Source organism: Parasteatoda tepidariorum, chromosome 7 (genome assembly GCF_043381705.1).
Source record: "Parasteatoda tepidariorum isolate YZ-2023 chromosome 7, CAS_Ptep_4.0, whole genome shotgun sequence".
NCBI classification, from domain to species: domain Eukaryota; kingdom Metazoa; phylum Arthropoda; class Arachnida; order Araneae; family Theridiidae; genus Parasteatoda; species Parasteatoda tepidariorum.
The window spans coordinates 88,304,023-88,330,506 of record NC_092210.1 but is presented as its reverse complement, the minus strand read 5'-3'; the positions used below and the strand labels follow the sequence as shown (position 1 = coordinate 88,330,506).

The 26,484-nt window shown below is 26.2% G+C and overlaps 1 protein-coding gene across 5 annotated transcripts in view; it reads right to left on the bottom strand.

Annotated features, from left to right (window-relative positions):
• Window positions 1-4,835: 4,835 nt before the first annotated feature.
• Window positions 4,836-26,484, bottom strand: part of LOC107440600 (hypoxanthine-guanine phosphoribosyltransferase) — a 31,533-nt gene continuing 9,884 nt past the window's right edge. For 3 of the 5 annotated variants that reach the window (XM_071182908.1, XM_043042925.2, XM_043042924.2), the window contains exons 4-8: window positions 24,153-24,218; window positions 19,508-19,608; window positions 18,642-18,688; window positions 15,901-15,977; window positions 13,069-13,281 (exon numbers count right to left, since the gene is read on the bottom strand). In XM_071182908.1, the coding sequence (XP_071039009.1) occupies window positions 13,213-13,281; window positions 15,901-15,977; window positions 18,642-18,688; window positions 19,508-19,608; window positions 24,153-24,218 (360 nt within the window). In that variant the 3' untranslated portion in view covers window positions 13,069-13,212. Of the gene's footprint in view, window positions 6,754-13,068; window positions 13,282-15,900; window positions 15,978-18,641; window positions 18,689-19,507; window positions 19,609-24,152; window positions 24,219-26,484 lie in introns of those variants that run through there. The other 2 variants (XM_071182909.1, XM_043042926.2) reach the window with 1 other exon arrangement.

The following is a 26,484-nucleotide window of genomic DNA, read 5'->3' as shown; positions in this document are numbered from 1 at the left end:
AAAGATCGATATAGGAAAAAAACAAACTAAGTTGTATGAGTGGCTATTACGAAGGTTGGCGAGCGAAGTGAGCAACGGGCTGAACTTTATAGTATTATAAAAATCTTGGGAAAAAAATGCATGAGGGGAAAAATAAAATGAAAATCCAACTTGGAAAACATATTGGGAAATAATGTTNTAACAAAATGTTTGAAAGTGGGAGATGTGGTTTTGATGGAGGGCACCACAAAATCAAAACTATTATGGGACATAGGTATTATAACAAAAGTATTTCAAGGGCGTGATGGACTTGTAAGATCTTGCCTTATTCGCAAATCCAACGGCGAATATAAACGCCCAGTACAACTTATTTATCCTTTAGAACTCAATGACTGAAATGAACAATGAAAAACTTTTATAGTTTATGTTTTTATTTTCTTTCAAGTGAATATTTGCATCTCATTTCAAATTTATTTGCATTTAAATGTTATTTTTTTTAAATATGTTTATGTTATTTTTGTCTAATTTTTATGTTAAAATTTTAGTGAACTCGGAGGAGTTCAAGTGGGGAGTGTTGAGGATTTATGATAACAGATGGCGCTGAGCGCAAACAATTTTCTTATTATTTTTTCTTCTCTTCTTAAGTTTCAGTTTGGATTTAACCACTGAACCACAATGAAATAAAATCCTTTTTATTATTACAATTTGTCGAATTATTGTAGAATTCGAATCAGACATGCCATCACAATTTCGATCCTCTGCAGAGGGGATGGCACCCCCGCTTCGGTAGCCCGAAGACCTGCACGCGAAGTGTCTTAACGATCAGTCCACTACGGGACCTTTTCGATTTGCCAGAGAATAAAAATTTATTTAAATTAATAAAATTTGCAATAAGAGTATATATTTTAAAGGCGAGCTCTAAGAAAAGTCCTTAAAAAAGTGTAATCGGAAATAGAAATGTTTTTAAACATCATGTTAGATAAGTGCACTGAAAAAGAAATGTTAATTTTTGTCACCAAAACGAAAAAAGTGGAATTTTGAATGTTGATAGAAGTTTATTGTGAAATTTTGCCCTTGTGGTTTTTGCGAGGCGTGAAAATTTTTATAATTTTTTTTCTCATTTTTAGTCAACTGAACAAACTTGATATTTTAAATATATAAACATTTTTTATTTTAATTTTTTCTACATTTTTGTTTTGAGTCTCCTGGATTGTTCAGGCCGAAAATAATCAAAATTTTGATTGGCGATAAGGTCTGCTCATAGTGATCAGAAAGAGTTTGAAAACTATGTTTTCATCCTGTACAGAAAATCAGTTAAAAACTTGAGCAATTAAACTAGTCAAAAATTGGCAAGATTTTTCGTTTCTTTTTTGGAGAGTAAGAGTTCTCTTACATTTAAATTCCAGGTTTGATTTTTTGTTCATTTTCTTTTAAACAAAATGTGTCTAATTTAAATCCTGCAAATAAATATGAATTAATTCATCATTTATTTACTATTATTTATTTACTACTTATTAAATTATACTATTATTATTTAATTATAATAATAGTATAATTTAATAATATTATATTAGAATTTAATAATTAATACTATTATTAAATTCGCTATCCATAGAAAAAAAATGGTAACGAAATAAGACTAAGTTCGATTGTTCGAATAAGCATATTCCTGTCCTTATGTTAAAGATGCTGAATAAAAAGTTTGAAATTGCAATTAAAGCGAACATTAAGAAATTACTCTTCCACCATAAAAAAAAACCAGAAATTTTTTTTTTTTTACTTATGCAGATATAATTATTAGGTCTATGATCATTTTCATTTCTGCGAGAATTTGACTAAAGTCTAAGTTTTTGTTAAAGTGTATGTAAAAATGTTGAAAATTTTTACAGCAATAAATTTAGCTTTTCCCTCCTTGAAATAGTGTCTAAATTTTCATTGTAATATATTTTTTTATTCCATATCTTTTAATTCTAAGAAATCTTATTTTATTAATTTGATATTAAAAATAATTTGATTGCTAACGTCACACTATAATAACTGTTGACCACGGTCCGGATATCATGCTTGGTAATGTTCTGAAGACAATCCTTACCTATCCTAAAAATAAGTATCGATTTAGATATAGAAAAGTAGATTTTGATACATTAACCATTCTTGATTAAACGCTTCTCAACTACCTATAATTTAATTTTAAAAACGAACTTCTTTTAGTGCAATTGGAACAATACACAGCAATAAAGAATTTTACTTTAGTATAAAAAGTAAATAAAAGCATTTTTCTAATTAATAATAAAAATATTTAGATTAAATCTCCAAAATAGTTTCAGAATTACGCAAGACACTATCAACGAAACGACCCTGTCGACGAAATGAACCAGACCCGTGGTCCCGCAGTGGACTGATCGTTAAGACACGGTTCCCAGCAGATCACCGAAGTCAAGCATCACTGGCTGCGGTCAGTGTGCGGGTGGGTGACCACTTGGATCAGTTTGCGTAGGGACCGAGGATATGCGGTATTGGTCCTCGTTAAACTGTTCTATCGTAAAGTGCTCGACTTCGCATGCAGGTCGTCGGGCTACCGAAGCAGGGGTGCCACCCCCTCTGTGGAGGATCAAAATTGTGATGGCATGTCTTCGGATCATCCTCAGGGATGTTTCCCAGACCATCGCCAATAGCCCATTGCGCAGTTCTAGTGCGATGTAAATGAACAAATCAAATCAACGGTGATCAGAAGCAGGGGTCTGTCTAGGTTTTTCTGACAGGTACCTATTTTGTGAAAATTTAGACGTAATTTGTGAAAAATTAAAAATTATATTAAAAAATCAACACAAAAATATGGATTTATCGTTTCTTAAGGGATACAAAAATGAAATTTTAAGAAAAAATTTTCCTGGAAAAAAGTTTTCCTACCGTTTTTCCTAAAGTTGAATTTGTGAAGGTACCGCTAAACGGTAGTAAATTCGGCCTGGACAGACCCCTGAGAAGTGTGTGTGAATCACGCATTTAATGAGAATCGACCAGGTAGATTGATCATAGTAATCACTCACTCTCCCCCTAGCCTCTGCCAATGATGCTTGACGTCGAAAATCTATTGGAGATCATTATATCATTAAGAGGCTAGAAATTTACTGGATAAAACTGATAAGATATACTTGTCACGTTGAGGATATGACTTTTTAAAATTATTTCGCACAACTATTTTGCGTTACCAGATGTTTTAGAACCCTGTTTATTTGATAGAGTTTTGAAATATATTTTCAAAATATTTGTCAAAAATGTGGCTACAATTTTTTTACACAATTTAAAATTTAATTGCTTTGTCAAGATCCATCACGAATTCTAAGGAAAATAACAGATTAAAGAAAAAAACCTGCTCGAATGGCAGAGGAAACTAACAGGAGGAGAAAAGTAATTCTTAGAAAAAACTTTTACATTTCTTCAATAGTAATTCGTTTCGCTTTATCCTTAATTTAAAAATATTAGTTCGTGATGATCCCTAAAATGAACTTTTTTTTAACAAGGAAGGTAAAAATAATTAATAATGATAATTACGGATAACAACCAGTTTTTAAACAAACCTATATACTATAATCACAATAAAAGCGGCACTTTTCGAATGCACGGGAAACGAATATGCAAAAATTCCTGGCACTTGAACTTAAAAACTCCCTCAGATTTCAATTTTACCTTATTTTCTGCATCAGGTTTCGTACCAAACAAAATCTTAAGAATTATGCAAAGAGTTTTTCAAAGGAATAGTCATATAAAATTACAACCAAGATTTATCAATTTTTGGAGCACATTATGCAACTGAATTTCAAAATTAAATGTACTATACGTGTAAGCTGAACAAATATTTCTAATTAAAAACCATGCAATTTAGATCCATTATGTAAGATTTTAAGCTATAAATAACATTTACATTCAAATAATATAGTAAAAGTATTCTAACATTGCTTCTATGGGTAATGAAATAGTTCTATTTCATTTCACATCATTAGGCTTATTATTACTATAGGCTGGCCTGCTTGTGGTATGTGAAACTTGAACTTTGATGAATAACTTATTGTCATTTGGAAAAAAAATTTCAAGAATTTTTTGACAAATGCAATTAAACAATTCACAATTAAGGATTAGAAACAATAGTAAACTTGACCGTTAGCAAATAAAATACATAAATAAATAAAATAAACAAATAAATGATAAAAATAATATGATTCATAAAATTGAAACACTTTGCATGGGTGGGCCATACAGAAAAAATGAACGAAAATAAGGGGAAAAGAACATTTTTAAATTGGAAACCTATGACATAAAGACTCAAAAAGAGATGGTTAGATAATGTTATAAAGATCTAACCATAATGAAAATTACACCTAAAAACAGAAACATTTGGAATCACATTGTTTGGCAAGCCATGGCCCACTGTAGATTCTAATGCAGTAAAAGAAGGAAAAGGCTGATTATGCAATTTATACATAAATTGCCCTCTTTTTTTTCTTGAAACAATTTTGATAAATTGTAAGAATTTAACAAATATACATCTGAATTGTGAAGAATTAAAAAATAGAACAAATAAACAAAAGTACAAGCTTTGGTTTTAATGATAATAAACACTTTTAAAGGTGTAGTCACTTAAGTTATATATATAAAATAAAACTTTAATTTTCAATAATTATCAGGCAGTTACAGTTTTTTTTACTTCATATCGTTTATTCATGATCGCAATCCTCGAATACGCCATCTGGGGAGAAGACCAGTTCCATGTCTTCACCCTCCCGTCTTCTAACAAGTTGTATAGGAATGTACTTCGATATTTTCCCCTTTCTTAAAATATGCACACAAAAAATGGAGCATATAATTCAATTTAGATTTATTATATTTATCAAATAAGAATTACACTCACTTTTCTTACACGATAATAGTAAAGAAATTGAAATAAATAAAAATACTTATACATAAATATATTATATCTTAAGAAATCAGATCATTTACTGTTGCAAAGATAAAACGACATACTGCAGTTAAGGCAAAAAAAGCAATAAACTTGAAATTGTATTTTAACAATAAGAAAGATTAAGATATATTTTTGACAACACATTAGTTATATACTGCATTAAACTATAATAAGAAGGATAAATATTGAAACTATAACAAAATGAGGAATTATTAAATTATATATAAATATTAAATTAATACATATGTCATGTCTAAACTTAACGTAAAATAGTAGTTTTATAAAAGAGAATAAATAAATGAATGGGGGAAAAAAAACAAGAACAGATAAATTATATATGAAACATTTTGAGTTGAGAAAAGAATTGAACGTTTATGAAAAGTGAAATAGACATTTTCAAACTTAATTTAGAGTATTTTCAGTACAAGTGATATCAACAAAATAAATGATAGTTTACACAGATACTGGTAAAATAGCAACAAAATTTGATCAAACGATAACAGCAGCACTAAAATAAATGTGCTAACTTTTAAAATAATAAAGAACCCTTTATTATGAGGTGTTCCTATTTCTCTCTCAGAATTTTTTAAAACTAAACTCAGTGGCACGACAGTCGATAGAGAGCCAAGACCTACTGTGTCCATCTCAGTTTTCTTGACCTTTGGTCTCTGGGGTGCAAGAGCAGACGTTCCGGTTGGGTGGTCAGCCCAATGCGGGACCCCTAGTGTTTAGTTCCCAAGCATACTTGGTATTCATTTTATTGATCCACTGAAGGGATGAGTCAACCTTGCTCTGCCCTAGGATCGAAACAAGGAAATGTGGCATGACAGAGCGAAGCGCTACCACCCAGTCACCTGGCGCCCCCAAATTTTTAAGGAAGAAAAAAAGTAGAATTGTAACAAAAAATAAATACACTAAATGTTTAAAAAAAATTTTATATTCTGTCATAGAATAATTTTGTACATTTCTATAAAAATTTCAGAAGAAAAAAAGAAAAACTAGTAAACTACAAGTTTTTTTAAATAAAAAACAAGAAATGTTTTATGCCAAGAAGTAAATATTATAAGGTTGAGTTTGCTAACTTTTAGAAATTTATTTCAAACATTTAATTATACTTTTATGTAGTTAGTGTATGTAACCTTATGTAATTATATCTCTTATGTATTTACCACTTTCATAAAATTTGGATATAATAATATTGTATGCATGTGATACAAATGTATTTTAAAAACACATTAATATTTTAAAATAGACAATCTTTACAAAAATATTCATTATTAATGCACTAATAAAGAATGCTAAAATAGATTTCTGTAAAAAATTCTAAGCACAACTATAATTAACAGTTAAACACTCCATTGTTCCGATAAAATTCTTGACATTCAACATTAAACTCTTGATAAACTACAGATATTTTAACCAGATAAAAGCAATATGTTATACAAAAATAATTTTCAACAAGCAAAATATAAGAAAAATAATTTATGTAAAAAGTCAATAGCAATGTCTCTTAAGATTTAAAATAATAAAATGTAGAGAAATAAATGCTTAATGGAAGGAAAAAATGCAAATATGAGACAAATGTGTCACATGACATATATTTCTTCTTGAATATACGTCTGCTTTTTCATTAAAAACTTTTTGTTACTTAGGAAAACAATCATAACCACATCAATCAATTTTGTAAGTCCCTCCTAAAAAATATCACATAGATGAGATTCTCCTCCTTCTTAGAACACTAGAAGTCTTTAAGAACAAGCATCAACATTCTTCTTTGCATATTTAGTTTTACCACTTTCACTTATAATGCAGACATGCTGAAACAAATGAATATATATAAATAAATAATGTTTTGCGAAATAATAATAACAAAAAAATTTAAATAACTACTTTAGTAAAATTTAAGCAATTAAAAATAACCAATACTTACGTTTAACAAAAAAAAATTTATTTTTAAAAATTTTTTTTCAAGCTGATGAAAACATAAATAAGACAGACATTCTCCATTAAACAGACACAATTCAGTTATGCATTTAAAATTTCTTTAATTACTTCAAACAATTTAGATAAATGGGTATCCAGCTAGAAAAGCCAAAGTGTTTTAGTGTAATATAGAATTTAAGTAGTATGGATGTAATATGAAAACAACACTGTCATGAGTAAATAAATTACATAATACATTGAAAAAAACTGTTAATTATGTTTTTCGTGAAATAATCAGACAAAAATTACAATGCAAAAACGATTATTTTGCTAAGTTTTATTATTATCATTTTGTAAAAATTGTAGTTTTTGCATTATTTTTGTTAATGTCCAACAAAATTATTTTCCTAATAAAATAAAATACTATTTTTTAGAACAAACATTTTTTTTAAAACTAAATTAAATTTATATCTTTCAATTAAGTAAAAGTTTAAAAACCAGGTTATCCATGAAGTTATAAACTGCTTTAGAAATATTTTTCTATATTCTATCTCATGTTCTATACCTAAAATTATCCACTAAAATCTACTAAAATTCTAAAAAAATCCTATTTTTTTAAAACTTTTATTTCATGCCATTTATAAAGAATGCAAAATTTAAACCTGTTTAACCATCATCAATTTCATTTTCTATGTAATTTAAAATAATTTGTCAAAAAATGAAAAAGATTTAAATAAATAAAATCATTACAAATGAAAGTATAATTTGTTTAAACTCTCAAGTTTAAATATTTAATAGCCTTAGTAATATTAATTTTTTCTCAAGATTTATTTATAGTATAGATTAGGGATGTACAACCTTTTTGAGAGAAAGGTCACACTCACAGCAGATTGATCAACAAAGTGAAACATGCCAAAGTATCTAGACAGACATGTTGACAGTAATTGTAGGTAGTAATTGTTAAATAAACATTATTGTTTCAGGCACTAAATTCTTTTTATCAGTTAACCTTGTAATATCTTTTCATAAAATGAAGTACTTTCAAATGTCTAAACTTAGAAACTGCAAAATTGATTACTTAAAAAAATACAACAGAATCAGTATCAATTTAACAAAAGAAAATTCAGATAAATTGAAATAATTAAAAACTATGGAAAAATTCAAGACTTTTTTATCACATTACATAATACAAAAGTCCATTTAAACATAAATTTTAATATATAGAAATTTGTTCATAGAATTATATTTAAACAAAAAATAAATATTCTAGTTATTAAAATAAATGCAAGTTAAATACTACTTTGATTTAAAGAAAGTTTATAGGGTTAAAAATGATTAAAATTAAAACAAAACCCTTTCAGCTCAAAATACGATTCGATATTTAGTAAGGAATATACTTCAACTTTAAAACATTTATTTAAATAAATTATAATAAAAAACTATTAAGATACTTGTTTACAACTCTTTATGGCCAATACTTCTTTAACATGATACTTACTAATTACAATTAATACACATATATAAACAATTATTTAAAATTTACCTTACTTTATGATATTTATCGTGATAATTTTTTTTTTTTTTACAGTTAAAATTTAATGATATACAAATCATTTCCAAGCATACAATCAAAAATAACATAAAATGGTTCACATAGGTAGAAAATGGTTAAAAAAATGTCTTATGGCTATCCTGCAACTTGCAAAATTTTCGAATATTGTGATAATTTGATTTATTTGATCATGTTGTAGCTTTTTCGAGCCATTGATCTTGTTTAGACTGCTTCTTAATTTTGAACATGCCAAATTCATTTTGGAAAACAATCTTTCGACAGAAGCTGTTGCTGTGAGCAATATTAAAACTTAGGGCAAATAATCAGTTTAGGAATTAGTCTCTGATGGTGCTATCCCTTTCCTGATTTTTAAATCACGTGATTATGAATACTGATGCGTTATTTTTAAATCGGGTGAAAATGAATCCTGATATGTGGTTTTTAAATAATGTGAATATGAATCGCGTCGTATGATTTTTTAAACGCCAAAATATGAATCGTGACACGTGGTTTTAAATCCCGTGAATGTTAAATACGAAATGTGAGGTACGATTTTTAGAGCATGTGAATAAGAATAACGATGTGTGACTTTTAAATTGCGAGAAGAATCAAAACGAATAATTTTTAAAACTCGTAAAACACGAATAAGAATTGGTTGGGTATGTATTGTTAAACTTACACCTGTTCATGGGACTAAAGAAATATGCACGTGTATTGAATTATTTTTCTGCAAAAGGGACCACGCTTAATATAAATTTACACATCTTTATTTTATAAATATATTTAGGTAATTTATTCTCGCAATTCATAATAATATCGTGCAAAAAATCGAAATTTTAAAAACCAAGCGGAAATGCATAGTAATAACTGCCTAAAAAAAGATCAAAAGTAATTTAGATTTGCGATGAAGTTTGCGCAAATAAAGCACTTCATAACTTTCAACATATTAAAAAAATCGTGATTTTAGAAACTACATAAAAATGGGTAGCAATTACTGAAAAGTCATTGGATTTACAACGAAATCAACACACACGAAGAGCATCAAAAGTGATAACTAAAATTCGAAATTCGTGTATCATAATAATGTTGTATTAAAATTATAGGGATTTTCAAAACTATGCATAAACCCTTAGCGTTAACCATCAAAAAACTGAATTGATTGAGATTGGGTACATCAAAAACTTAAATGTACAATTTCAAATTTCCAAGTATTTTTTTTTTCAAAAAAAAGAAAAAAAAAATTTTCCCTTTCTTTTTTACTTTGTTGGGGTTGCTGCCGCGGGTCGCATGTTGTGCACCCCTAGTATATATAAGGTCACATATAATTCAAATAATTCCTGAAATTTTCAAAATTGAATTTCAATTTGTCTTCAAATCTTATAAAAATTCTTTGAATTGAGAAAAAATTGATAAATCACATTAAATTTTAAAAGAAAAGCAAAAGTAGAAGAAATGTATTAACATTTGTACCAAAGGTTCCCAAATATATTCAAAAACCAAAAAAAAAACAAATCTCTCTCATGACTAAGACATCTAGAAACATGATCTTAAATTGAACATGGAAACACATAGAATGGAAGAAAAAATTAATGGTAGCAAAATTTTACAAAACTTTAAAAGAATTTTTATAATTCCAAAGTTCATTAATTTTGTATATGTTAACCCAATATAATGTTGCCTAAAATGAAATGTAAGTTTCATTGGCCTCCTGCTCTTATATTACAAATACTAGCTCTGTTGAAAAAGTAAACTGATTACAATATAAAGCTTGTGATGCAAGCTTTCTGGAGCATACTTTTATAATAAAGTATAGTTTAACGTTCTACTTTTTAATTATGATCATAGCACCTCTGACTCCGCCACACTCTCTAAGAGTAAGAGAGTGCAAATATTTAAAAAAATACTTTGAGACAAAATTATAAAAATGAATCTTACTGCAAATATGTTTATAGTTTAAAGGTCCTCAAATGGAAAAAATTTGAAAAATGATTGTTTAAAATAATCTCAATTGTGTGACTTAAAAGAGTGAATTTATATAGAAAATAACAATGCAGAAAAAGTAACGCTCAAATTATGATGAAATATGCCTTTTTTCATATATTGCTCTGTTACATCCATCGCTGGCCCGTGTGACCAATGATAATTTATGGTGTTTAAGCAGAGTTTAAGCAGAAATAAAATATTTAGCAAAATAATACAAATGTTAACACAAAACATTTAAAAGATACTAAAATTAGTATAGAAACTAAAATAGAATTAAAAACTTAAAATATTTAATAATACAAAAACAGAATATGCTTGCATTTTTTTTTTTTTTTTTTTTTTTTTTTTTTTTTTTTTTTTGCTGATAGGGAATGTTTACAATGAAACCAATCAATTTAATTAAAAAAAGTGCAAAAAAGAAAAGACTTACATTTAAATCTCTGAAGAACTCATTGTAGTCAAGTGCATAGCCAACAATAAATTTATTAGGAACTTCAAAACCAATATCTATAAAGGAAAAAAAAAAAAACAGAGCTTTTATTTTAAAGTTTATACAATTTTTGAAATTCTCAGAAAAAGTTGTCATTTAGTCAGTTCCCCCCTTCATCTTTATTTTCAAACTAACATTGACAAAGGTTTGGTTTTTATTAACGAAGATAATATTTATTCAATTTTATTATTTCTGTTTTGAAAGAATTTTAAAATTTGATGAAGTATGTGGGATTTTTTTATCAATCATAAACTGATAAGCTTCTTTAGGCAAATACGATTACTTTTAATACAAATGAAATTTGTTGAGATGAAGTTTAGGTATCTTCGCTAAAGAAGTCACTACCAATAAGTTATAAGCAAAGTAATGGAATAATTTATCAACTTAAAATTTTCATTACATAAATAGTACATATTGGATTCAATGAAAAATTACAAATGAAAGAATCTTTGAAAATAAATATTCAGAGCAACCCATCTAAGCGATAATTAATTGATAACCACCTTTTTAAAGGTGACATTTCTTCGAACTAACTGTTCCTCAGCATTGTTTTTAGATTGATAAGTTTCAAATTTATGAAAATTCTAATAGATAAAAGCATAACCGACACATAATTATTATATTTACTAAGCCATCACACAACACTTAATTCTATTCTCTCCATTCATTAAAAAAAATTCTGATGAATAATTTAGAAGCATGGCTCAATAATACATGGCCGCAAATTCTTTATGTACAATTATAAAACAAAATAAAAATTTTAAGTTAAGATGAAGGTTAATTAAATATGAGAGTTGATACTAACTTAGAATACAAAGTTCAGTTGTACACAATAGTTCTTTTAATTCAATCTCAGTATGGTACAGAGAAATTTATGTAAGTTGACAGTAAGCAGTGCATTGCTTCGGTGGTCAACTTATTGAAGGGGATGAGCTCCTGTTTAAATTTTTTAACATGACTAAAATTTTCCATTTAGAAAATATTTCATATATCCAAGAAATTAGATTAATCTTAGAATAAATTACAACTTATATCTTATAAATGAGATATTTCAAAGTTCCTTTTTTTTAAAACACAAAGCATAGTAATTATGGGACAAAGTACCACATTTTGAGGTAAGGAAGACAGAGTATATTACAGATGTAACTTTTCAGGCATCTCTTTGTATTCAGACAGCTAAACAATAAAGTGGTTTTAAAATATCTAATGCAATGGCAATTTAAATATCATTATTATAAATTTATAAGACCAAAGACAATCGTGTTAAAAAACTTATGGTTTTTAATATATTTTTACAAAAATAACAATTTTTAAAAAATGAATTAAGCAATTTAGGCAAATGGACCACATCATATTACAAATTTATTAGAGTCAATTACTTTATTAAAAAAACTTTAATTTTTATTAGAAAAGTTTGAAAAACAGATTCAAATGCTATGTCTATTTTCTTAAATAGCTATGTTCATTACCTTAAATGTGCATTTTGAGCTGTGTCCATTATCTTACACATTTTCAGCTATGTTCAGAATAAAAAGCTCAGGGACAATATTTATTTTAGCACTTTTTGTCAAATAATTATTTAGATTTATTTATTTGATCCAGTAACAGAATTTATGGGGTGAATCTGCATTACCATCTTTTTAAAACCAACTTTATAAGTGACCTCAACAATGTCAGACCTGAGATTATTACTGTAAAAATTCAGCTTAAAACAAACACGTAGCAAAATTTGCTAAGATAATATCCCAGGGTTGGGTTTTTGCCGTCAAAAACTGGTTTTTGACAGGACAGTGGTAAAAACCGTGTTTTTACCGGTAAAAACTGTCAAAAACCTACTGTTTCCTTTTATTTTCCTTTTATTCACATAATTGCCTTTATAAATTAATGTTGTAAATGATTGCTATTGATTTTGCAACTACATACACGTATTCTTATGGAAGGATATACATTCATACAGAAATATTGTAATATACTTATTGAAAATAGTGATACTTACTTTTATCATTATAGCTTGATTTGCAAAGGATTCAAAATTTTGCACTTCTTAATTGTTAGAANTAATTTATGTAAAAAGTCAATAGCAATGTCTCTTAAGATTTAAAATAATAAAATGTAGAGAAATAAATGCTTAATGGAAGGAAAAAATGCAAATATGAGACAAATGTGTCACATGACATATATTTCTTCTTGAATATACGTCTGTTTTTTCATTAAAAACTTTTTGTTACTTAGGAAAACAATCATAACCACATCAATCAATTTTGTAAGTCCCTCCTAAAAAATATCACATAGATGAGATTCTCCTCCTTCTTAGAAAACTAGAAGTCTTTAAGAACAAGCATCAACATTCTTCTTTGCATATTTAGCTTTACCACTTTCACTTATAATGCAAACATGCTGAAACAAATGAATATATATAAATAAATAATGTTTTACGAAATAATAATAACAAAAAAATTTAAATAACTACTTTAGTAAAATTTAAGCAATTAAAAATAACCAATACTTATGTTTAACAATTTTTTTTTTATTTTTAAATAAATTATTTCAAGCTTATGAAAACATAAATAAGACAGACATTCTCTATTAAACACACACAATTCAGTTATGCATTTAAAATTTCTTTTATTACTTCAAACAATTTAGATAAATGGGTATCCAGCTAGAAAAGCCAAAATGTTTTAGTGTAATATAGAATCTAAGTAGTATGGATGTAAAATGAAAACAACACTGTCATGAGTAAATAAATTACATAATACATTGAAAAAAACTGTTAATTATGTTTTTCGTGAAATAATCAGACAAAAATTTCAATGCAAAAACGATTATTTTGCTAAGTTTTATTATTATCATTTTGTAAAAATTGTAGTTTTTGCATTATTTTTGTTAATGTCCAACAAAATTATTTTCCTAATAAAATAAAATACTATTTTTTAGAACAAACATTTTTTTTAAACTAAATTAAATTTATATCTTTTAATTAAGTAGAAGTTTAAAAACCAGGTTATCCATGAAGTTATAAACTGCTTTAGAAATATTTTTCTATATTCTATCTCATGTTCTATACCTAAAATTATCCACTAAAATCTACTAAAATTCTAAAAAAATCCTATTTTTTTAAAAGTTTTATTTCATGCCATTTATAAAGAATACAAAATTTAAACCTGTTTAACCATCAATTTTATTTTCTATGTAATTTAAAATAATTTGTCAAAAAATGAAAAAGATTTAAATAAATAAAATCATTACAAATGAAAGTATAATTTGTTTAAACTCTCAAGTTTAAATATTTAATAGCCTTAGTAATATTAATTTTTTCTCAAGATTTATTTATAGTATAGATTAGGGATGTACAACCTTTTTGAGAGAAAGGTCACACTCACAGCAGATTGATCAACAAAGTGAAACATGCCAAAGTATCTAGACAGACATGTTGACAGTAATTGTAGGTAGTAATTGTTATATAAACATTATTGTTTTAGGCACTAAATTCTTTTTACCAGTTAACCTTATAATATCTTTTCATAAAATGAAGTACTTTCAAATGTTTAAACTTAGAAACTGCAAAATTGATTACTTAAAAAAATACAATAGAATCAGTATCAATTTAACAAAAGAAAATTCAGATAAATTGAAATAATTAAAAACTATGGGAAAATTCAAGATTTTTTTATCACATTACATAATACAAAAGTCCATTTAAACATAAATTTTAATATATAGAAATTTGTTCATAGAATTATATTTATAAAAAAATAAATATTCTAGTTATTAAAATAAATGAAGTTAAATACTTCTTTGATTTAAAGAAAGTTTATAGGGTTAAAAATGATTAAAATTAAAACAAAACCCTTTCAGCTCAAAATAAGATTCAATATTTAGTAAGGAATATACTTCAACATTAAAACATTTATTTAAATAAATTATAAGAGGCATTTTTTTTCCAATTTGTTTTCAAATCCTAAAATCTTATAAAAATTCTTTGAAATAAGAACAAATTGATAGATCATATTAAATTTTAACAAAAAAGCAAAAGTAGCAGAAATGTATTAAAATGTGTACCAAAGGTGCCCACCTACATTCAAAAACTAAAAAAACAAATCTCTCTAATGACTAAGACAGCTGTAAACATGATCTTAAATTGAACATGGAAACACGTAGAATGGACAAAAAAAGTAACAGTAGCAAAATTTTACAAAACCGATTTTTATAATTCCGAAGTTCATTAATTTTTGATGTATAAGTTAACCCAACATAATGTTGCTTAAAATTAAATGTAAGTTTCATTGGCCTCCTACTCTTACATTACAAATACTAGTTCTGTTGAAAAAGTAACTGATTACAATATAAAGCTTGTGATGCAGGCTTTCTGAAGCATACTTTTATAATGATGTATAGATTTGTTCTACTGTTAAAGTAATGTTCCACTTTTTAATTATGATCATATCACCTCTGACTCTGCTGCACTCTCTAAGAGTAAGAGAGTGCAAATATTATAAAAAATATTTTGAGACAAAATGATAAAAATGAATCTTACTGCAAATATGTTTAAAGTTTAGAGGTCTTCAAATGGAAAAAATTTGAAAAATGATTATTTGAAATATGACAGTCTAGATTGTGTGACTTAAAACAGTGAATTTGTATAGAAAATAACAATGCAGAAAAAGTAACAAATAATGCTGGAATTATGATGAAATATGCCTTTTTTAATATATTGCTCTGTCACATCCATTGCTGGCCCAAGTGACCAATGATAATTTTATGGGGCTACCACTAAATTTAAGCAGAAAAAAATATTATAAATGTTATACAAAAATGAAAAAAATACAAATGTTAATACAAAACATTTAGAAGATATTAAGTATTAGTATAGAAACTAAGATAGAATTAAAAGCAAAAAATATTTAATAAAACAAAAACAGAATATGCTGTTTTTTTTGTTGTTGCTGATAGTGAATGTTTACAATGAAATCAATTAACTTAATTAAAAAAAAGTGCAAAAAAAGAAAGACTTACATTTAAATCTCTGAAGAACTCATTGTAGTCAAGTGCATAGCCAACAATAAATTTATTAGGAACTTCAAAACCAATATCTAAGAAGGAAAAAAAACAGAGCTTTTATTTTAAAGTTTACAATTTTTGAAATTCTCAGGAAAAGTTGTCATTTAGTCAGTTCCCCCTTTCATCTTTATTTTCAAACTAACATTAACAAAGATTTGGTTTTTATTAGTAAAGATAATATTTATTCAAGTTTATTATTTCTGCTTTGAAAGAATTTTAAAATTTGATTAAGTATTTAGGATTTTTTATCAATCATAAACTGATAAGCTTCTTTAGGGCAATATGATTACTTTTAATACAAATGAAATTTGTTGAGATGAAGTTTCGGTATCTTCGCTAAATAAGTCACTACCAATAAGTTACAAGCTAAGTAATGGAATAATTTGTCTCTTCACTAAAGAAGTCACTACCAATAAGTTATAAGCAAAGTAATGAAATAATTTATTAACTTAAAATTTTCTTTATATAAACAGTACATAATGAATTCAATGAAAATTACAAATGAAAGAATCTTTGAAAATAAATATTCAACGCAACCCACCTAAGCGATAATTAATTGATAACCACCAAGAAAGTGATATTTCTTCGAACAAACTGTTCCTCAGCATTGCTTTTAGATTGATAAGTTTCAAATTTATGAAAATTCTAATAGATAAAAGCATAACTGACACATAATTATTATATTTACTATGCCATCACACAACAGTTAATTCTCTTCTCTCCATTAATTAAAAAAAATTCTGATGAATAATTTAGAAGCATGGCTCAATAATATATTACCGCAAATTCTTTATGTACAATTATAAAACAAAATAAAAATTTTAAGTTAAGATGAAGGTTCATTAAATGTGAGAGTTGATACTAACTTAGAATGCAAAGTTCAATTGTACGCCATAGTTCTTTTAATGCAATCTCACTATGGTACAGTGAAATTCATGTAAGTTGACAACATGCAGTGCATTGCTTCAGTGGTCAACTTATTGAAGGGGACGAGCTCCTGTTTAGATTTTTTAACATGACTTTAAAATTTTCTATTTAGAAAATATTTCATATATCCAAGAAATTAGATTAATCTCAGAATACATTACAATTCTGGTCAATTTAAAAAGGGTTCAGACTAGTATTCAATAACACTCTTAAGACAAATTTGACTTATTTTTAGGGTCAACATATTATTAATCCTCTTCTTGATAATAGATGTCACTGATAATAGATGACTGATGGTTTACTGAACCAAAAAACCTATTGTTTGGATGTAAGATTTACAAACTATGTGAATACAAATGTAAAAGCAAAGATGAGAGAGCTCATGAAGATAGTTATTATTAAAAGAGATAAAAGAAAACATGAAAACAACCTAGCAAAAATATTTGCAACAGAAAAAAAATATATTGTTCATATTATCAATTTCTCAATGCCATTAAAAAATACCAATAACTCTTAAAATGTACAACTCTGCCAATGACTTAATAATATAATACAATTTCTATTGCTTTTTCAACTACTAAATAAATGTTTGAATTTTAAATGTGTATAATGTAATCTTTTTGCTTAATTCAATCGACAACCAATCAAAACACAGATAATCAAGATGCCTGTGATTAAAGAAAGCAATGAATGAGACTAATTTTTTATAACTTGCAAAATTTCTTTTGATTTAGATTTCAAGAAGAAAAAAAAAAAAGATTTTTCCAATTCAAATGCAAAATTAACTGAAAGTTAAATGTGACACACATGAAAAGGAAAGAAATATAAGTACCAATAATGAAAACTAATCATTAGCATGGAACGTTTTGTCGATCAGCAAATTCAAAATCAATGATTAACTGACGTTACTCGTCAGACACATAGCAAGAATGTGTTCACTTTTGAGTTTTTGTTTATACGTACTCCAGTAATTGCACGCTGGCTAGTCATGGGTTGAAGCGGTCACAATGTGCATAATCAGCAAACATTTTTCTGCAATATTAGGCACAAGTATGTAATTTACATACATCAGACAAGCGATAGCTAGAAGAAATCTGGAATTTTTTTTTTCAATATGTAGTATTTTTTCTGTACTTTGAATATAAATAAAAAGACTTACTGCTAATGTTTTTCTCAACATATAAAAGAATATATATATCTAGAAAGAACAATTACATATTCCCCCTTTTTTTGCACTTCCTTCATGGCATAAAAAAAAGTATTTTAAAAACCGTAAAATTTATGACAATAACTGAAAAAAAAGATAGATGAGAAAACCAAGTTTATGTATGTTGAAATCACACAAATTGAACGCGTCAAAAAGGGGTGCATTAAATGCAAATTTCAAAATCCTCATGTTGTGATAAATATCTTATTAAAAAGTTTGAGATTTTAAAGAAATATGCAAAAAATCAGAAGTGATAACTGCCAAAAAATTTATTGCAAAAATTATAGAATATAGCCTCCAACAGTGAATACTCAGGTGTGTGATTTAAATTTCAACAACAATAACTGAAAAAAAGAAGAAAAAAACGTCAAGTCTGTATTTAAATGTGTTTTAGTTTCTCTCGTCAGTTTTAGTATTAAGATAATTAACTAAAAAATTGGATAGAAAAACTAAATTATAAGAAATATGTACTAAAGTTTTTGTCTGCATAAAAACATACAAAGGAAGTAAATAAAAAAGAAACACAGATATTAACAGAAAATAAAAATCGTTAGAAACTTACAGTCCGGTTTATATCCTTTACTTTTGGGTGTTCGTTTAACAAAGAGACTGAAAAATAAAAAACATATCTATTAGACGCTGACAAAATATAAATACAGAAATAGCAATATATTATCAATAATAAAGGATATAATAAATAATAGATAATACAAACGAAGGTATTTACAATATCAATAATAAATTTATTGCGATCATTATTTTGAGTAGTAATAGTTTTTTCAATAGTAATAATTATTTTCAGTAGTAATAATTATTATTTATAATAATTATTTTCAGTAATTATTATAATTATTAAATAATTAATTACAGTTCATTTAAAAAAAAAAACATTTAGGTAAAGACATGATGTAAAAGTTAAAAAATGTTAACATTATTGATTACACTAGTATATGAATAAATTTAATCGGCATACTTAATACTAGAAAATAATAAACTAATTATGCAACAATTTGATGATCAACTTTTATTGGTTAAAGTGGACACATAAATTGTAAACTGATAAAGGTTATAAATTTTATACTGAGCTCTAAAGCACTGTAAACAATATTTATATTTTATTTAGAATTTTATCAAAAGATTTTTCCAGTTCACTGTTAATTTTATTTACAGTGAACAATAACGCTAACAAAGTTTCAAATTATCGGGTAATAAAGGACAAATTAAAATAACAATCAAAATAAATAAATGAAATAAAACTCATTATTTAGAAAGAAAAATATAATTTGTAGTATATAAAAGATTTTTGTTGTTACAAGGTATATTGCAGAATATTAGTAATTTAAAGCCTAGTAAATTAGTTTAGAACTTTACGAATAAGGAATCGTTTCAATGTAGATGACTAACTAAAGTCTTGCAAAATTTTCTTACCTAACAACTTTGACTGTCCTTGGTTCAAACTGATCTAACAAAGTTAATAGATTTTTCATAGTTGTACCAGTGTCAATAATATCTTCCACAATCAGTAAGTTCTGAAATAAGGTAAGCAAAACTTGTTAAATATTTACATAAATAGTAATATAACAGTGCAAAATTAAAGCAACATATTTATCGTTAAATGTTAAGAATGAGAAGGGGAAAAACAGGTACATCTACTCTGAAATGCTAGAGTAAAAATTATAACCGCCATGTTTTTACTTTTTAACGGTCTTAACAGTCATTTTACAAAAGAAAAAAAGAACAACAACAAAACAAAAAAACGTTTTCATCAATTAAAAGAATTATAAAAAATATTGTGAAGAAAAGCTATGCTAATTTAGATGCTAATTTATGCTAAATTAATAAGATGCTAAATTATGCTAATAAGATGCTAATTTAGTAGAAGAAATCAAGAATAAGAAATGAAGGTATTCAATTAATAAAATTCCAAACTCCCCTAGATCCACAGCAGTGGCGGCGTTCCGTCTGGAGACTGGACATGACTGCCTCGCTAAACATCTATACAGAATTGGTATATTTGGCAGTCCTATGTGCACTTTGTGCAACCAGAACTTTGAGCTGGACAAAGATCATTTGCTAAGTTGTTCTTCATTAAATGAAGAAGATTTATTCAGTCGATATTGGCAAGCTAGGGAGTTGATGCAATTGGTATCCAGCGACTGATTCTCGTTCATGTTTAAGTGGTTCACGTTTTGCTAGTATTTATTGTTCTTGTTCTTATATTGTTCAATGGTTCAGTTTTTGTTTTATATGCTCCAATCTCATGCATCTTCGATGCATGGGGGCCAATGATGTAAAATCAAGCGCTTTTGCAATAAAAAAAAAAAGTCATTTCAAAAAACCCTATTTAACATAGTTTTTAGTGTAAGGATAGTTATTAGCTACAATAAATAGGAATAATTTATAAATAAACTTACATGTAAAATTACAAGCGATAAATCACTTCATTGAATTATTTTGAAATTAAACTCTTTTTGTTATGACAATTAAAAGTCTAAATGTAAAAAACGTGAATTTTGGTTCAGAAAATATTAAATAACTTTAAATAAAAATGTGTTGAATTGCGATTTATCCAATCCATTATTTGCTTAATTGAAAATAAAAATACAAAAATAATAATAATAATCAAGCTATAAAATAAAAATGCTGTACAATCCTCTCATTTTATAATATGAATTTTCCCTGAAGCATGCAATTACAAAAAAATAGTGTGGCAGTGCTCTATACTTCAAGTTCATTTTTCAATTTTGTATAAATAAGACTAAAATTCGAAACTATTCTTTCGATTGATGCTGAGCAGTATAGAGTATAATGTAAATGTGCTAAAACCATTATAGTATCATAAAATAACATTTAATTAGGAAATTTATTCTAATAACTCTACTAAATATCGATAGTAATTAACTTAAACCCCTTGTTTCGATTAATTAAAAAAATTATTAACTCATTTAAACAAACATTTATATTTTTTGTAAGTTATAATACGATCACTAAGCTGGGAATATATTATAGTCATGATTTATTGGAAACACTCATGTACATATTTTGTAAGAAATATTAATTTGTAAGAAGTTACGCAGGACATCACTGAAAAAAAGAGGTAATTAAAACAATATTCTTTTCTTTAGATTGTTGAATTAAAATTTATGAGAATGATAATTTTTTAAATGGTGATATTGTTTAGATTGAAATTTTCCTAGAAATTTTAGCATTTTTTTTAAGTACGGTAACCTTAAAATATTTTTTGAAAATAAAGTTTATATAAGAAAAAAATTCATCTAATTTTACACAATTCTCGAATAAACAGGCATACATGTTATAAAATAATAAAAATACATTGAAATAGTAATAATTTGCTTAATTAAATTTAAGGTCCTGCTTACAAACTTATGCAATTCACATTTATAAATACAAAAATTGACATATTTTTTTATTGAACAAGGAAAAATTTTGCAAAATGCCATATTTTCAAAAAAAAATTTTGTAGGTACTTTTTCAAACCAAACATTTTACCAGAGCTGCTTGAATTTCCGCCAAAACCTTATTCATGCGATAAGACATATTCTGTTCCCCAGCATTAGTTACGGATATAACGAATATTTGGCAACTATTAGGCTCTTTTACCGAATATTCGGTGGGCCAAATGTTTGGCAAAGCATTATTTGGAAAAATATTTTTCGACTCTCCTTTTTCTTCGGGGGTAGGGGGGGATTTCATAGATCTAAATAAGAATAATTAAAAAACATATTCTCACTACACATTATTGGAAATATTTTTTACACATATTTGTTAAATTCTAAAACTTGATAATTTATGTTCTGAGAGATACATGGAAAAGAGAAATTTGACAAATTGAAACTAGTTTACTTTATACTGAACGCTGTCTTTTTTCTCTCTCTTTTTTGAATTATAGTCAGGCTCATTCATTCAATTTCATCGTTTTTTCAACACTTGTCATTATAAAAATTTGAGAACTTTTTTTCCTTCATTTTTGCTTTTCTGTTTTAACTAAAGTGAAGCATGTTTACGTAGCGTTTCGATTGGGTACTTCATTCTCTTACTGTCACTTCTTTGTACTACAGTAAGACAGATAACTAGTGGCATAAAAAAACTGATTCTTAAAGTTAAAGTTTTATTTCAGAACTAAGAAAAAATAAAAATTTCTGCTTCTACTTTGATTTTTTTTAATAAACTTTTCTTTTTATCAGCATTTTTATTAAAGATCATTTCTAATGAACATTTTTTTATGGTCACTTTTTTCTAAAAATACAGCGATGTGATTTTTAGCGTCAAATCTTTTATTTAAAATTAAAAATGATTTTTGTTTCGATCCAGTTTTTTCTTCTTCAAAAAACATGTTTTTAGACGTTTTTACCATGATGTGGCAATTAAGAGGGTTTCTATTAGAGTTTAATCTTAACTTCTCCTTGAAAATTTGGTAATTGGAAACTACAATCTTTAGCTTTACAATTTTCTTTCAAAAAAAGATTTTTATTTTTTCTATTTTGCTTTTATATATAATCTTAAACAGTTTTATGATAGCACTCCATTTCGAAATATTTTTTTCTAGAAAATATTTTTAGCATTAAAGTTTTGTTTTAAGAACTAAGAGGATTTTTTTTTGAACTTAACAAATTTAGTTTTTTTTAAATAGCTGTTAGTCACTTCTTTAATCTTAAATAATTCTAATTATTTTAAACATTTCCGTTAATGTTTCCCCCCTTTTACCAATAATACAGCTAAGTTTTGATTATTTTTCAGTAATGAACTAATTTCTATATTCTGCGTTTTTTTTTTTTTTTTNTTTTTTTTTTTTTTTTTTTTTTTTTTTTTTTTTTTTTTTTTTTTTTTTTTTGCTGAATATCGAATCACTATTCGTTACTTCTCTAATATAAGCAATAACAAATATTGAGAATCAATATTTATATATATATAAGTTAAAAAAAGACAATTATTGGCAACCACTTTAATTTTACTTAATCGAAAAAATCTGCCTAAATTGTGACGTAAAAGAATTAAAATCAATATTTAGATAATAAAGATCTTTAAGTATTAAGAGTATCAAGTTTTTAAAAAAACCAAATAATAGTTTCAATGATTTGAGCTATATTCTTTTATGTGTGATAGATAATATAAATCATAATTATAGTATATAAGGCAAACATTGTGCATGATTTAATATCTAATAAAATATCCCCAAAGACAAAAAAGAAATTTGCCTCAGCTTTCTGTCAGATTTCGACATGCCATGTCAAAAACCCAATTGTGCATTTAACCCATGGTTCCTTATTTTATCCATGGTTTCTTTCTTTCTTTTTTTTTAAAAAATTGAACAGAATATAGAATTTAACTATACAACACCTAAAATGAGCTATATTGCCCTCTTCTGTAAACAACATTACAAAATTTAGAGCAGTTTACTTGTAAGTACATTTTTATTGTAAATTTAGAAAAAAATTCGAACAAACATTTAAAGATAAGATTTAATTACGATGGCATTATTACCTGTTTAATTTCTCAAAATACAATATAATAAATTAAAACACAGCCCACAAAGAAAAAATCTGCCAATAAAACTGCTAACAACACAATAAGCACTGTAATGAGGCCAAACAAAAGTGCGATTCTTGCACTATTGGTAGGAAAGTGGGATGCATAAAGCAAAAATATTAAGTTAAGATGAAAAAGTCTATGCTTTCTAAAATTAAAGCTTTAAAATGAGGTAAGGTATTATGTAAGTATTCCATTTAATTATTAAAAAATACATAAAAAAACAGAAATAAACTTTAAATAAGAGTAGCAATTATTACTTGTAAACTATAATCATTTCACATTTTGGTCCTTTCCTAAGTTAACTAAAATGATATTTTAAATATTTTATGTTTAATGCAGCATGCTATCTTAAGTTTATTGATGTATAAACTATTTATAATTCCTCCCTGTTGTTATAGACAAAAATTAATGAAATTTTTCCTGATAAAAAAAATTTCAAATAGCTCAAGGTACCATATTTGAACAATAATATCTATTATACAGAGAAGTATTTATTTGAAAGTTACAAAAATATAATTCATACCCTTCCTTTGAGTGTGGCAAGGTTATCAATTCCCATTATTTTTAGTTTTCCAGAAGTAGATTCATTCTGAAAAATATAGAACATATTCATGACTTTTTAAAAGTTTACTGGTTAAATAACAATACAGATTAAATATATATTAGCAGAAAAGAAATTTCATTAAAAATGTATTTTATTACAAATATTTAGTCACATATATCATCACTTTTACTGTTATCAGTTTTTCCTAGCTTATAAAATATATTTAATTTCATACAGTTTACTGATTAAATAACAATTCAGATTAAATATATATTAACAGAAAAGTAGGAAGGAAGTTTGAGAAAACAGGAAGTTTGAGACTATATAAGATGAGTCCTATGCCACCTTCTTTTGCTTGAAAATCTAATTAGAATTTAAAAGATTTTAAATTTTTAGTGATCAGGAATTACCCCTGGTCTTGATCATTTCTGGGGTAATTTCGATCACCAGTTTTTATTGTAAAGGGGCTGCTTAAAAATAATTATATGATGGTAATTAACAAATAAGACATCAAGATCAAACAAATAAAACAAAAAGATATGTTTAAGCAGCTAATAAAATGATTTATTTAAAAGCAAAAAGAAAGATTAACACTTCAAATTTTCCAAAACTCTTTGCATCGTGCCATACATTTTAGGCAATAAGACAACTCATTCTCATGTTCTGCTGAAATATAAGAGTTCTCTTATGGGTTACTTTTGCTGGATTTTTTAACTTCATTAAGGAAAAGTGTAAAGTTATATACTTGTAAAGTTAAGTAATATATGTCAACACCTCTGGCAGCAGCTCTCACACTGAAATTTTCATTTTCAATCATTTAAAGAAATTCACTAATTTTGCTTTCTAGAAGCTTAGTATCCTTTTTAGGCTTATAATTTCTCACCATATTTATACTAGGCTAATTTATAAACTTAAAAATTATTCTAACAATTATACTAGGCTAATTTACAAACTTAAGAATTATTCTAACAATGTACACACATAAAATTAAGATAGAAGCAAGGTAAGACAAACCAGAAATGGACAAATCAGAATAGTCTTGTATACAGTTAAAAACAAATTTTGCGATGATAGCTAAAATATATTTTATAGTTGTTCCACTTAATAAATATGAACTGTTATTTAAGAAAAGACAATTAGCTATTTATTAACTATTTTACATACTATTTATAAGAAGAAATGACAATGATCAGGAATTATCCCAGTGATCAATAATTACCCCATCTGTAGGGGGCAACATTTGATATAGTTTCCTATAATCAATTATAATGTTTACAGTAGATGTGAAACAATTAAAAAAAAGCTTTCACTACTTTTATATCAAAGAAAAAGAAAGTAACTCAAAATATTTATTATTAAGAGAAGGGGGATCTTTGCAGAAATGTTCACATTTTGAAACCTATCTTTGAAATGGAAAATACAGAAAGCAGTTTAAAAGATGCTTATTTTGTTAGATTAAACAAAAAACTATTATTAAGTAAATGTAGTTATACTTTAGTGAAGTGTACAAGCATTCTTGTCCATGTCTCAAATTTAAAACATACAATTTTTTTTTTAAATAAAACTTAGGTGATCATTATTTACCCTAGAAACAGAGTGATTGTGAATTACTCTGGATCACCCTAATTAAATTAATCAGTTATTAGTTTTTATCACTTTTTTTGATTTATTAGTTTTTATCACTAGTTATTAGTTTTTATCACTACATTCATCGACCGGTTAAGAGCTCAATAGTCCGACCATTCATCGTCACGACTAAATCAAATATCAAAATCTATATTTAATTATAAGCTGCTTAATTTCTCTAACCACAAACTTTTTTTGGTTATATTCAATTGTCATGGTCGTTTTTGGCAGGGTTGGGTTTTTGGTCAAAAACTGGTTTTTGACATGACAGTGGTAAAAACCGTGTTTTTACCGGTAAAAACTGTCAAAAACCTACTGTTTTCTTTAATTTATAGTATGTAGCAAACAAATATTATTTTCACATAATTGCCTTTGTAAATGAATGTTGTAAATGATTGCTATTGATTTTGCAGCTATATATTCTATATATACTTATAGAAGGGTATACATTCATATAGAAATATTGTAATATACTTACTGAAAATAGTGACACTTACTTTATCATTATAGCTTGATTTGCAAAGGATTCAAAATTTTACACTTCTTAATTGTTAGAAATAAACAAACAAACAAAAAAGCTTGGAACTATTAATAAATTCAAGAACTAAAAAGAAGAATTTAAAATTTGGCATTTCTTAAATATTAGAAATAAGCTAAACAAAACTTTCAAAACTTGTAACTACTA